A 13,783-nucleotide genomic window follows, 5' to 3' on the forward strand; every position below is an offset into this window, starting at 1 on the left:
TGAATTTTTTCGCTGATTAATTAGCCTCTATAATTAGCCTGTGTACTTACTGAGGCTTTGTGGGGTAGATGTTCAATTTATAATTTTTCTTGAGTTCTTAAAAAGAATCGTATTGGACCTGAAATGTTAATGCCGTTTCTCTCCACAGATGCTGTCAGATTTCCTGAGTTTCTCCAGCATTTTCTGTTTGTATTTCAGAATGCATGCAAATATGAGATTGCAGCATCCAGTTTATATAACATCATGTTTTCAACTGTGATGTATCTACCAGTTTATATTATTGTGACTAAACATTGGACATAAAGGTAACGTCCTGATTTTAAGGGACATTTGGTCTGTCAAAGACTGCTGATGTCAAACCCAAAAGTCTATTGAGTGCAAACCTGAATATTTTTTAACTGTATAATTGACTGATAGGCTGCTGTTTGCTGCCTGGGTGTCTCTTTGCTCTTGATCTCCTTTCGTTAGATGTATACTTTAAGAAGTGACTTTTATGTCCATTTGACTCTTTCATGTCATCAAAAATCCCACCAGACTCTGCAATTGCAAGTACAATCGGTACATTATTAAATCTGTGCTCCAAGAGGACTATTGCTCCCAATGTTCCTTTACCTACCTTGAATAAATATACTAAGAATTATGCTTTGTTCTACTACCTTGGACAACCAACCCCCATCTAATTGAAAAATGTGAGCAATCAATGTTTGCTGTTCTTTTAGTGGACAGTAGATTCTATATGACTGTGTCAGCACCACAAACATGGCATTTTCAGGAGTGGTTCAGTAATTCTGTGTATAATTCCTTAAAGTTAAGCTGAGAAGGTTAATGAGGGTCCCGTTTGTAACTATTAGAGAGGCAGCATAACAGTATTCTGACACTGGTGTGTAGGTTTATATTCCTGTTGTGTTGAATCTTGGTTTACAAGCGACTTGGAAGGCCTGTGTAGCTTTTCCCTGAGAGTCCTGGGACCAAGCTGTCTGAAGTGACAGTTGAGTCTGAATATTTAAAACATTCAGCTAGCTCCAAGTTAGAGCCTTTAGGATGTGTTAGAACTACAAATATGCACTTAATTGCAATAACGTTCTCTTTTGTAATTACAATTTTAACAGTTTCTGACATTTTATTAGTGCTTGGCCTCGGTACATCACTTATTTATCCTATATGTAAACACATGCAGGTTGTTGCAAATTTGTAAAAAACAATGCATTTCCAGATTCCATGTTTCTTCACCAATTGTACAGAGCACCATCTTACCACTACAGTGACAGGTGTTGATCAAAATGGAAACTTAAAACTCTGAGATAAATAAAAGTAAGCTGTTTATTTATAATGTTTTAAGTTTGAAAGCATTTTCAGGGTTGTAACTTGTTTGAGTTGATATGACAGTTAATCTATTCTTAAGCGGCTGTTTTACCAACATTTAAAATTTTTGTGATTTTATTAATATATGCCTAAGTGCTTCACTGTATCTGTCAGGGTAAAATATTTTTAAGTAAATAAACTAGGCAGTATATTATCAGATTACCGGCCAAAATTCCATGTTGTATGTTGGATGCGTTTTGTGGTTGCTTTTGTATAGGGTAGAGCATTATTAACAGATCATGTTTTAACTTCATTGTCAGTACTTAGCACTCCCATGTCAGGTGTGATACAAGTTAGATGTAGAGTAAAACTCCAAGTAGACTTCCCATCAAACTATTTCAATGTCAGGCACAGTATGTGTCTGATGTTGAGTGAAAGTGTCTTCACTATTACGCAAGAGCCTATTCCAGGATAGGACAGAAACCCCATCTGCACAAGTGTATCATTTTTATTTCCAAGTTCAATCGTTCATAGACGTTTCTTTAGTGGGATTGAGATTTTCAGGAAAATTAATGCAAGGAGACATCTGATCATTTGAAATTTGGTATAAATTGACCCCAGACTCATTTTGTGCAAGACCTTTAAAAGCCTTTGATAAAGGCTATTAACCCTGTCCCAGTAGCGAAACAACAGCATTCAAACCTAGTTGTCTGAATCTCTGCTGATTCCGTGAGAGATATTTGCTTTCATTCCCTAATGTGCATACATTTTGTGATCAACGCTTGTGTTATTTTATTGTATTGAACCTGTTTTTTCAACCACCGAGTTCAGTGATGTTATTACACATCTTTGGAAAAAAGTGGGACTTGAACTTGGGCCTCCCAGTCCATGGATAGGAACACTGCCACTGTGCGACAAGAGGTCCCTTTTTATTTGACATTTGTGTTTCCATTTAGGAATATGGAAACCAGGTGCTGCCAATCAGTGCAAAAGTGAAGAAAGCTACTGTCTTTCTGAATCCTGCTGCTTGCAAAGGGTAAGAGATTTCACTGAGGCTATTGTGAAGATTAAAGGATGGCAGTGTCTCTTAGATTTCTCATTGGAAATGTTGCATGTCATAAATGTGGTTAATCATTTTTTATTTATCAACCATTGTGGCAACAAAGAACAAAATCATATTCAGTACTATTTTAGTCTGGCGAATCATTAATAAAGCAATCATTAATTGCTTTAAATCTTTCATTTTCACTAGCTCTAGCAAGATATATTTGGATGACTTAACTTGTAATATGTTTATCTAGAAAATTAAACATTGTGACCATCTCCACAGTCAGATGTAACAGTAACAAAATGTAATTCCTCTGACGCCTAAATATATTTACAACACAGAGTCAGAGTAGAAACTTGGATAAATACTCAGACTAATTATTGAAACACATTAAAGGCCTGATTATTTAAATATGTTACTTTGGGATCAAAATGAATGCCGTGTGCTTTGCTGCACCACTGTGCCTTTCACAACTTCATGATATCCCAAAATACTTCACAGTCAGAGCTACCATTTGAAGAGTGGCCACTAGTGTAATGTAGAAAACAGGACAAACTAAGTTGGACAAATTTTAAAGTAGCACCACATTCTGGAGTAGAATAGAAACCATTATTAAAGGTGTAGTGTAGATGCAGTGTCAATGACTGAGTGGAAAGAGGTACTGGCAAACTCTGTGACCAGTAGATCAGTATCTGGTCACAGTTCTATTTTCCTGGAGACAAATCACTAGAACACTCTTAATGAACTTGCTAAAAGTATATATAACTCTGCTGTTAGCACATCTAATGAAAGTAGGGCTTAAGAAACTGCTGTAATCCCAAATGTTTTATGTTTAATCTTTTCAGAAAAGCAAGAAGTCTCTTTGAAAAGAATGCAGCACCAATTTTACATCTTGCTGGACTCGATGTAACAGTGGTTAAGGTGAAAATTCAGTCAAAGAATTGGATCGTGTATAGGTTGTATTATAAGTGACAGAAACCAAAAGTGAAATGATGTCCAGTTATTAACATGCACCATAAGATATATAGCAAATGTTACAGGACTACAAATAAAACTGGTTTACAGTATGTAACATATGAATCCTAATAGATGAAAATAAATATTTAATTCAACTAACTTGATTAATCTGAAAAAGAGCTATTTACCTGAAGTTAAGGCTTGAGATATGCTTGGAGTGAGGACTTATTTACAAGACTTGACTTTTAACATGCAATGCTTAGATTAGGCAGCAATATGAAGGATTAAGTCAATTTTTAAATATTGCTCACTATTACAAGTGATCATTGCAATAAAGCAGTAAATTGTAAAGAAGTTGTTTCTGACTGAGCAACAGATTACTGGTTGTAGCTGAATGCTCCCTTGTACAATGTCTACATGAGTCAAATGGGATTCTACTGCCTGAACGTTCACAAGCAAAATACTGTGGATGTTAGAAATCTGAAATTAAAAACAGAAATCACTGACATTCTCTGACATTCTCAGCAGGCCTGGCAGTATTTATGGAAAGAGAAACAGCACATTTATCAGAGCTAGAAAAATGTTAGAAATACAGTAGGTTTTGAGAGAGTGAAAAGATGATGTGAATAAGAACAAAATGGGAGGTCTGTGATAGGGTGGGATGGCAGAGAGATTAAATGACAAAATATTTAATGTGCAAGGGCAAAAGGAGTGGTGATTTGGCTAGTAAATAAACAAACGATATGTTCAGAGAAAGTGTGAATGTCAAGATCTGAAAAGCTGCCATCTGAAAGCAAAGATAAGAATACCAGAACCAAATGGTGAGAAGAGAAACCAGCAGTGAAAAACACTGCAAAATAGAAGCTTAGAAGTTAGAATAGAAAATTGTTGAACTCAGAGTTCAAAAGACTATATGGTGCCTTTTCAAAAGGTGAAGTCCCAGTCTTGAGCTTTGTTGCAGCAGGCCAAGAACATTAAAGTCAAAGTGGACCAAAAGTTGAGAATGTTTAATTGGTTTAAAATCATTAGTACCAGGGATGTCAGTTGGCAGATGACTCGTTTGAATGATCCAACAAAGCAAATTTAATTCCCACACCAACTGAGGTCATATTAAGATACTCCCTTCTCAGCCTGGCCTCTTGCCTGAGGTGTAGTGACCCTCAGGTTAAATTCACCACCACTCATCTCTCTCTGGTGAGAGAGCAGCCCTGTAGCTCCATGGGACGAAGGCACCTTAACCTTTATTATGCAAGTGTGTGTCTGCTCGCAAATAGTTGTCAGGGTGCCTTCATTGTAAGAGAAGGTGCTTCAGATGGTTTAAATCAATCTATTCAGAAATGTTATTACACACCTCTACCACAGGAGGGACTTGAACCTATGTCTCCTGGTCCAGCTGAATTTGAGTGGAATGCAGTAAGGCTCTTAGTAAAGTAACACTTCCACATGAAAATAGGCATTGAACCCCTCTGCGTATGAATTAATGATAATAATTACAAGTAGTTTGTTCAAGTGTGAAGGAAAGTAAAGTAGTAGAAGTGCTTAATAGATTGCATTACTGAAAGATGATGTATTTTGTCATCTTTATTGAATTGCTATAATATTTAAAATTCTCCTGGGACTGGTTCCAGGCTAACTGTTATGATGATTGTTACCTCCTCCCTGTGGTTCTGCGATGCTCGTTTCAAAGAAGGCCAATCTCAAGCTCATATCCTTCAAGAGACTTTTATTGACCCCAACTGAGAAATTATTCATTTTCTAAATTCTTGCACTCTTTACAACTTGTGAAACTTCAAATAATATTGCCTGCCAAGTGTATTAAATTCTATTGTAGCACCTGACTTCTTGCCTACGTTATTATAACGAGGCTAATTTTTTGCACACTAGATTGATGTTCTAGATATCAGGCATTTATGTTCCATGTTCTGCCCTACTTCTGATTGTGAGCAGTATTGACTGTAAAATGTCAGCTGTTGGCTGAACACTATGATTTTGGCATCCTTTCGGCAATTCCCTCTGTACTAACTGTTTCAGACACCACATGACGAACTTTGCAGTTGAATCATGAAAGCATGGTTTAGAGGTTAAAATCAGTAACGAGTGGCCAGAAGTAGCAGCAGATGATGCTTCAGAAAGTACTTCTCCTACCATAATGGATCCAACTTTGCATCTTCCCTCCACCTTTCCAGAGGATCCAAATGGTTAGACCCATCCCATGAAATAAACTGCTGCGTTCAATTAAGTAAAGTTGATTCCTGAAATAAATTGATTAATCTATGGCAAAACTTAATCATACTTCTAAATCTTAAGCTAATTTTGCCTCAACGATCCCAAGATTTTATCTGAGATGACATATCAGGCAGCAAGATAAGAGAATTTGACACTAATAAGCACTGGACAGCTCAATGGAGACCAACAGCAACTTGTCAAGAGTTTAAAAATATGGGTTAGCCTTCACCAGTTACAGGAAATGACAGAACTGGTACTAAATTTAAGTAAGCCTGAACAATTGGAATTGTGTTTGGTGATCAAAACCTGATCTTGCAATGCCCAACTGCCAAAAAAATCAACTTTTGAAAAAGATAAGGCCAAGAACTGATCATATTGGAAATGTTTAACCCCTGGAAGTGACTAAACAAAAGGGGACATATTTTCAGCTTTACTTTAGAAATTCCATCTGCAACAAGCAATAATAAAATTCGTCCTGCGACATCTATCTTCTATCCTCAACAGTTTCACTGAGGTCTTTTAGTTCTGTGTGTCACATCACTCTTTTATCTATTGTTTAAGCTTTTCTGAATAAGCTACAAAATATCTTGAGGTTTAGTTCTTGTAACTTGTTTGCTTGATTGGTAATGGAATCAATAACATTGTGGATGTTCTACACATTCTGTGTGACTTAATGATCTTATCCCTGTTTCTGTTGCAGACTGATTATGAGGGCCAAGCAAAGAAACTCTTGGAACTGATGGAAGACACTGATATGATTGTTGTTGCTGGAGGGGATGGCACCCTACAAGAGGTATGGCAAAAGTGTGAAGTATCAGGCACAGAGTTGACTGGAAGGGAAGTTGTCATACTGACAGGAATTAATTTCATCCAAAGGTCCCTATTAGTAGAAATGTAGTTTTGGGAAGATCAGAGTGTTGTGCATGGGAGTGATAGGGTGCAAGTGCGATTCTTAACTTGTAAAGAGCCAAATAGAGTTCAAAAGGAAACAATGGAAAATTTACCCTGTTACTTCATAACGCATTGGCATTGGCATTCCTCCAAGCTGAGAATTGGTGCATTTGGGAAAGCAGAATATCTGCTTGTGGCTGGATGTAGAGTACTTTGTTTATAAACTCAGCAATGGATCTTCCTACTATCATCCTTGACTTTCATGCAACCAACCTTGTGTAGAATTTCTGTAAATTCAGCGTTTGGATGACATTTGATTTTTGTTGTTTCTTCATGGGGACCCATTCAGGAAATTGTAGTGTCCAGATTGGCGGTAAACCCTGATCTGTCTGTGGTTGTTGACTGAAACACATGGCAGCTGAGGTAGCAAGAGTAACTCCAGGAGATGATTTTTAGTTATGGTACTGGGTACAGATTCCAGTTTGGTTGGAGAAGGACCTTTGTCTCATTGATCATATAGATGCCATGCTAAGGGTTGATATGTTTCTTTGAACAGTTCAAGGATGGTCTATAGGCCAAATTCTGTGTGTGCCAGGATAACACAATCATCTCATATTGAAGGTCTGTTATGGTCACGTGCAAGACATTGGTTTTCACTTTCAATGCTTGGCGGTTGGGAAGCTTCCTGTCAAATCTGTACTCAGTTTGGACTTTGTAGGAATATGTCCTTGACATGTCAGATATGGCCGCTAGGAAGATGCTCAGCCTACTTCAAGAAGACAGACTTTGACTTAAGCAGTTAGGGAGATTGGTCCAGTGCACAAACACAATGACAAGGCCTACTTCTCCAAGTCTATTTTGTAGTAAGGCAGATGACCAGGGAGAAGACAGTGGGTGGTGATGGAGGGTTGCTTTTTAGACTGGTGGCCTGTGGCCTATGACCAATGATGCGCTGTGAGGATCAATGCTGGTTCCACTGCTTTTTGTTATTTATATAAATGATTTGGGTGTGAAAATAGGAGGTATGGTTAGTAAGTTTGCAGATCATACCAAAATTGGAGGTGTAGTAGACGATGAAGAAGGTTACCTCAGAGTATGAGATATTGATCAGATGGGCCCATGGGCTGAGGGGTGGCAGATGCATTTAATATAGATAAATGTGTGGTGCTGCATTTTGGAAAGGCAAATCAGGGCAGGTCTTATACAATTAATGGTAAGGTCCTGGGGAGAGTTGCTGAACAAAGAGACCTACGGGAGCAGCTTCGTCATTCCTTGAAAATGGAGTCATAGTAGATGGGATGGTGAAGGCGACGTTTGCCATGTTTACTTTCAATGATCAGTGCATTGAGAATGGGAGTTGGGATGTCATGTTGTGGCTATATAGGACGTTGGTTAAGCCATTTTTAGAATATTGCATTCAATTCCTGTCTACAAAGATATGGTGAAACTTGATTGGATTCAGAAAAGTCTTACAAGCATGTTGCTACGGTTGGAAGATTTGACCTATAGGGAGAGGCTAAATAAGCTGGGGCTATTTTCCATGCTCTGTCAGAGGCTGAGGGGTGACCTTAAAGAGGTTTGTAAAATCATGAGGGGAATGGACAAGGTCTTTGCCCTGGGGCGGAGGCATCCAAAACAAGAGGGCATAGATTTTATGTAAGGGAAAGATTTAAAAGGAACCTAATGGGCAATACTTTCATGTAGAGATTGGTGCATGTATGGAATGAACTACCAGAGGAAGTGGTGGAGGCTGGTACATTCACAACGTTTAAAAGGCATCTAAATAGGTAAATGACTATGTGTTTAGAGGGATATGCGCCAAATGCTGGGAAATGGGACTAGATTTATTCAGCGTCTCTGATTGGTATGGGCGAGTTGGATCTAACCTTGCGAACTAGTCTACCATGTGGGCCCTTGTCAAATGCCTTGCCTAAATCCATATAGTCAACGGCTATCACTTTGCCTTCATCAATCTTCTTTGTCATTTCTTCAACAAACTCAGTCAAGTTAGTATGACACAATTTCCCACACATCCAAGACAAGTGATTGATTGGTATTCCTCAGAAGGGCCTTTTACTACTAATGATTATTTCAAACATTCTATTTCTTTGTGTTCTGTTTACCTGTTCTTTCTTCTTTCAAGCGACGATGGCATTTGGGTTAAAGGAGAAAGATGAGTGATGAAGGGTCTAGGCCTGAAGCGTCAGCTTTCCTGCTCCTAAGATGCGCCTGCCCTGCTGTGTTCACCCAGCTCTACACCTTGTTATCCTAGATGAGAGTGTAGCAAATTTGGAAAATTTATTAAAGTACATGATTTTTATTTTGACCTTAAAATCTCAAGAAAGCAATCTTAAATGGATGTACATTAATTTTGCTTCCACATATAAAGTTTCATTGAAAACTATTCATTATAGATAGAAATGATTAAAAAAAGTTTTAGTTAGCTTGACTGATCTTTTGGTTCATGTAACAAACTGCCCCTCTTCCTCGTAACAATACATATCTTTTTTAATGAAACTGTCCCTCCCTCTTTAAATACTTGTGACTGGATAAACACTTGAGTCTCAGACACTGCTGATGGTCGCTGCCACCAATCCATATGATATATTTATAAGAAGGGTTGGTGTTTTGCAAAAATTGAATCAGTCTGTATTAGACCAGGGTCTGATATTGCAAAACACTCCTGTGCAAGAATGGAAGGTTACCTACAAGTGTCAAGTATGTATGAAATGATGCTTGCATGCCAGTATTGAACTGTTGCAGCTGACATTATGCTGAATTTTATGAAGTAATCTGAAGGGCAATAAACACTTTGGTGTAGAAACACTGATGCTGGATGGCACTTTCACCATTTTCTCTTCTTTAAACATTAGGTAATAACTGGACTTCTTCGTCGAGAGGATGAGGTAAGTTAGCATCACAGGTCATGATTTAGATTGACCATGTCCTGATGCAAATACATAGAATAAGAATTAAAGTTCATATTTGAGTGTTTTGCCCTTAAACCAAGGCTGGTGTAAAAGCAGGGAAGATAGTTTTATTTCTAAAGAAATCCAATTTGTAGAAGGTATCCATGTTTTTAAAACCATTTGGTCTCACCTTTTTAAACATAGAGGAGTATTCATATTTTAGCTGTTGAGACAATGACCCTGATTAGCTGGTTATTTCCTATTTTCAGGAACACAGTATTGGATTTGAGAGAAAATAATGTATTATGAAGCAATTATCTTTCACATCTGACCACTGAAAGCTCATTAAAACACTCACTATTTATTTCTAGTTTTTCAGTTAAAGGGAATGGAAAGAAAAATACCTTTATATATTTGCTGTGTTTCTACTTTTTTAGGCTGTCTTTAGCAGGATCCCCATAGGATTTATTCCATTGGGAAAGATGAACTCCTTGAGTCAGGCACTGTATTCTACCAACAAAGAACAGGCCAGGTACAAGATGGCTAAAGCCGTGAGTTACCGTGACAAGGAAATACAGATTATGGGACATGGTTAGATTGTGAGGAGCTAACACCTACTTACCTTAGTGTCAATTGTATGTAAAGTGATTGTGAATCAGCTTTCCTCTTGGTTTCCTGTGGGCAGCTCTCCATTTTTTTTTCTCTTAGTCACGAGCATCAGAATTATTAACAGACTTAAGTGGTGCTAAATGTTAATGCTGTGTTTTATTGTGTTTAATGGGAGAGGGGAGGGATGATTGCACCCTTACAATTTCACATTTTCAGTCAGTGAAATCAGGATGTGTCACACTACTTCTGTTACTGTCATGCCACCTCACCAGCTGAGAGTTGTAATTTGTTCCGTAGCAATTCCATTTGACAGTACTGCAGGCATTTCATAAAACAGTTACGTTCTTCTAATTTTCTCCCTATTCATTGAAGACATGGGCTCATGATTTGAATTCATGGATGCCACCCATTGTCCAGTTGCTCACCAAGGGTTCAGATGTGATCTAGATAACTTTGAAAAGTTACCAAGATGTGAGCAGTATTTTCACCTGATGTCTACATCACTATCAGGAGTTAGTAGTAATCTGAAGGAGGTACTTGTGGTTAATTTGTTTTCTTTTGTCACCTCCCCTCCTGTTCCCTTTTTAGGTGTAAAAACCAATTACAAACCCTGCTTCCCATCTTCCGAATGGCTAAGTATAGTTAGAGATTTAAATCTAGTTCATTTTTTGTGCTGCTGACATCGTTGTCTATTTTCAAACACACTTGATGGTGAAGTAGCCTTCTTTCACCAATTATTGGGAAAGATCACCTCACTGAATGCCTCAGCAGGTGGTCCAGTGAAGAGTGACAGACCAGGGAGCGGCTTTACTAGATCTCCTTTCTTTTCCTGTGATTTCTGCAGTCACAAAAAACCAAGGGCCAAGTGGCCTGCTTGTGCAGTTTAACAATTCTGTGATTCTTGACTCACGTGGCTCTGTTTCAACTTGATGGTGCAGCAAGCAAGCAAATAATCCTTTAGGAAACTTGACAATTATTTATACCTTGAACATTTTGGGCAAGTGCTTTTGTAATGTGTGATGTTTAAAATTGTCTTTTAATTGATGCAGTTGAGTACCAGCATCCTCTGTATCTTGGTCGTATTTTTCACTGCTCTATGTTGCAGACACATTTTAAACGCCACACTTGCTATTGTGAAAGGAGAGACTGTTCCCTTGGATGTACTGGAAATAAAGGTAAATAAAAAATTTCCCAGTAATTCTCATTCTTTTTTAAACTTACAAAATCATTTCCAGTTGCGATTATTACTCAGGAATTTATCCCTCTGTTTAAAAAAATTAAATAAAAATGAACTAATAGGTTCCCCTGGCATTGTGAATGGATAAACCAGGTTCTGATGTTGTATTTACTGTTATCCTGCTGAGAATAACTATCACAATACTTAACGTGTTGCCATCGTACAGAAAGCTTAGTGAACACATCTAATGTAACTGCACTGAAATAAAAATGTTATAGAGCTTATGGCCAGATGAAAGATACAAGGGATATAGAAAAAAAATACAAATTTTCTTTACCATTTTCCATAATGTTTAAATAATTATTCTTCCTTTGTCAAAATTTCTAATTTTCATTACCATTTCTTTGCATTTTATTATTTTTCTTCTACTTTTCATGATGGATTTCAGGTACTTTGTGTTTAATACTCTATTCCTACATACCAAAGCCTAACATTTTTTCCCTTTTATTATGTAAAAATTGAAAAAAACCTTTCCTTGATGATTTGTGTTTGTCAAGTGATATTTCTCCCACTGTCTTTAATTATCTGGGTGCCAAGTGGTCCAAGCCTTACTAACTGATTAGTTCTGCTGACCGAGTCTGCAGTCAGCAAAAGGAGTACCAAATAGACATTCCCTCTGGTCCCAACACAAACGTCTGCAATATCATGCTGTGCTGCGATTAATGTAATTCCACAGGAGCATGGTTACAATTCCAGCTACTTGTTTGTATGTTCATAAAGCTAGAACTAGACAGCGTGGCCTCAAAATAAGGAGAAGCAGATTTAGGACTGGGTTGAGGAGGAACCTCTTCATCCAAAGGGTTATGAATCGGTGGAATTCCCTAATCAGCGAAGTAGTTGAGACCACCGTATGGCATGTTTATGAGGCAAAAATAGATAGATTTTTTGAACAGTAAAGGAATTAAGGCTTATGGTGAGCAAGCAGGTAAGTGGAGCTGAGCCCATGAACAGATTAGCCATGATCTTATTGAATGGCAGACCAGACTTGATTGGCTAGATGGCCTACTTTTGCTGTTATTTCTCATGTTCTTATGTTCATTCTTCTGCACAGCACTCCTCAACAAAATATCTTGCAGTTTCACTCATTCTTCTCTCTCCAGGCTCTCTGTGTTTCCCCTTTGTCCTTCTTCCCTCTATTCTTCCCCATTTTTCCTCTATTTACCCCCCTTATTTCATTCGCCTTCCTCCATCCCCTCGCTCAATTCTTCTTCCCTCCCTCCCCTCGCTCAATTCTTCTTCCCTCCCTCCCCTCGCTCAATTCTTCTTCCCTCCCTCCCCTCGCTCAATTCTTCTTCCCTCCCTCCCCTCGCTCAATTCTTCTTCCCTCCCTCCACTCGCTCAATTCTTCTTCCCTCCATCCCCTTACTCTCCCTGTCTGACCTCCCTTCCCTCTGCTCCCCACCCTTCTTGCTTTTCCCTTGTGCAGGCTTTCTCCTCCTCCCTCACACTCTCACCTTGACGAAACCTTGGATGACTCATACAAAGGTGAAGTTAGATGGTAGGTTTAAGCATGTTGACCGGCAAGATGGCAGTAGTATCTTAGAAAGTATGCATTTCCAGAAGTACAAATTATATGTAACAATATTTTCCATGCCAAAACACATTCATGAAGACCTCTTTCGTTGTTTCAACATTTTAACATGACAGTATAGAGAGCACAATATCTTTACAGGTGAGCAGCTACTGTCCTTAATTTATTGGGAAAATTTAGATTTGTTTTGAGGGAGTTGGTTGCGGAGCTGTGCAATTCAGGTTCCGAAGCTAATTTTTCCTGTTGTATTTTCAGGGAGATAAAGACCGTCCAGTGTTTGCAGTGTCTGGACTGCGATGGGGAGCTTACAGGGATGCATCTGCTAAACTCAGCAAGTAAGAGAAAACTGTAAGAGATGCATGAAAAAACAGTGCAAAATACATGCATACCAAAAAAAATCCAAAGAAGTGGGGATGCTGGAATTCAGAAACAAAAAGTAATTGATGGGAAAACTCAACTCGTCTCCCAGGACCTTACCCCAACCCTACCTTTTTCATTCAATGGATTGCTACCTCAACCATTGTCAGCGACTAATAGTCCCAATTAACAGCTATTGATTTCCAGAGGCTGACCCTTTTCCCCTTCTGTTGTCTGTCCAGCTGTTGTTTGTTCTTTCACTCTCTCTCTGTCTGGGCTCCTTCTCCACCTTTGGTTTATCCCTGATCTCCCCCCACCCTATCTTAAGCACATATACCAACGTTTTCCTTGCTATAGTTAGTTCCGAAGAAGCGTCACAGGACCTGAAACATTTCCTATGCTTTCTGTCCACAAATGCTGCCAGACTTGCTGAGGTGTCAGCATATCCTTAAAGATAAATTAGCTCTTCAGTTTCAAAAAAAAAGTATCTGAGACTGGATATTATCCAAGTTTAGAGTCTCTTTCTTGTAAATATGGCTAACAATTGGTGATTATTTATTCCTTTAATATCTGCATCCTATTTATTTTTAGCATCCTGATAAAATAAGTTTGTAATAATAGCCAGAAACTTGTAGCAAATTCAATTAGCCTCAGTGTGATCATATATATTTCGCAAACATGATTCCACAAAATGCATCGCTTTATCCCTGCCAGAA

General features: G+C 38.3%; 1 protein-coding gene across 2 annotated transcripts in view; it reads left to right on the forward strand.

The window, feature by feature from the left end:
- Positions 1-13,783, forward strand: part of agk (acylglycerol kinase) — a 35,518-nt gene that overhangs the window by 5,448 nt on the left and 16,287 nt on the right. For both annotated transcript variants that reach the window (XM_048549342.2, XM_048549343.1), the window contains exons 3-9: positions 2,259-2,338; positions 3,196-3,271; positions 6,234-6,326; positions 9,298-9,330; positions 9,771-9,865; positions 11,048-11,117; positions 12,966-13,045. In XM_048549342.2, coding sequence (XP_048405299.1) covers positions 2,259-2,338; positions 3,196-3,271; positions 6,234-6,326; positions 9,298-9,330; positions 9,771-9,865; positions 11,048-11,117; positions 12,966-13,045 — 527 coding nt within the window. The remainder of the gene's footprint in view (positions 1-2,258; positions 2,339-3,195; positions 3,272-6,233; positions 6,327-9,297; positions 9,331-9,770; positions 9,866-11,047; positions 11,118-12,965; positions 13,046-13,783) is intronic.

Source organism: Stegostoma tigrinum, chromosome 18 (assembly GCF_030684315.1).
Source record: "Stegostoma tigrinum isolate sSteTig4 chromosome 18, sSteTig4.hap1, whole genome shotgun sequence".
In the NCBI taxonomy this organism is placed as follows: domain Eukaryota; kingdom Metazoa; phylum Chordata; class Chondrichthyes; order Orectolobiformes; family Stegostomatidae; genus Stegostoma; species Stegostoma tigrinum.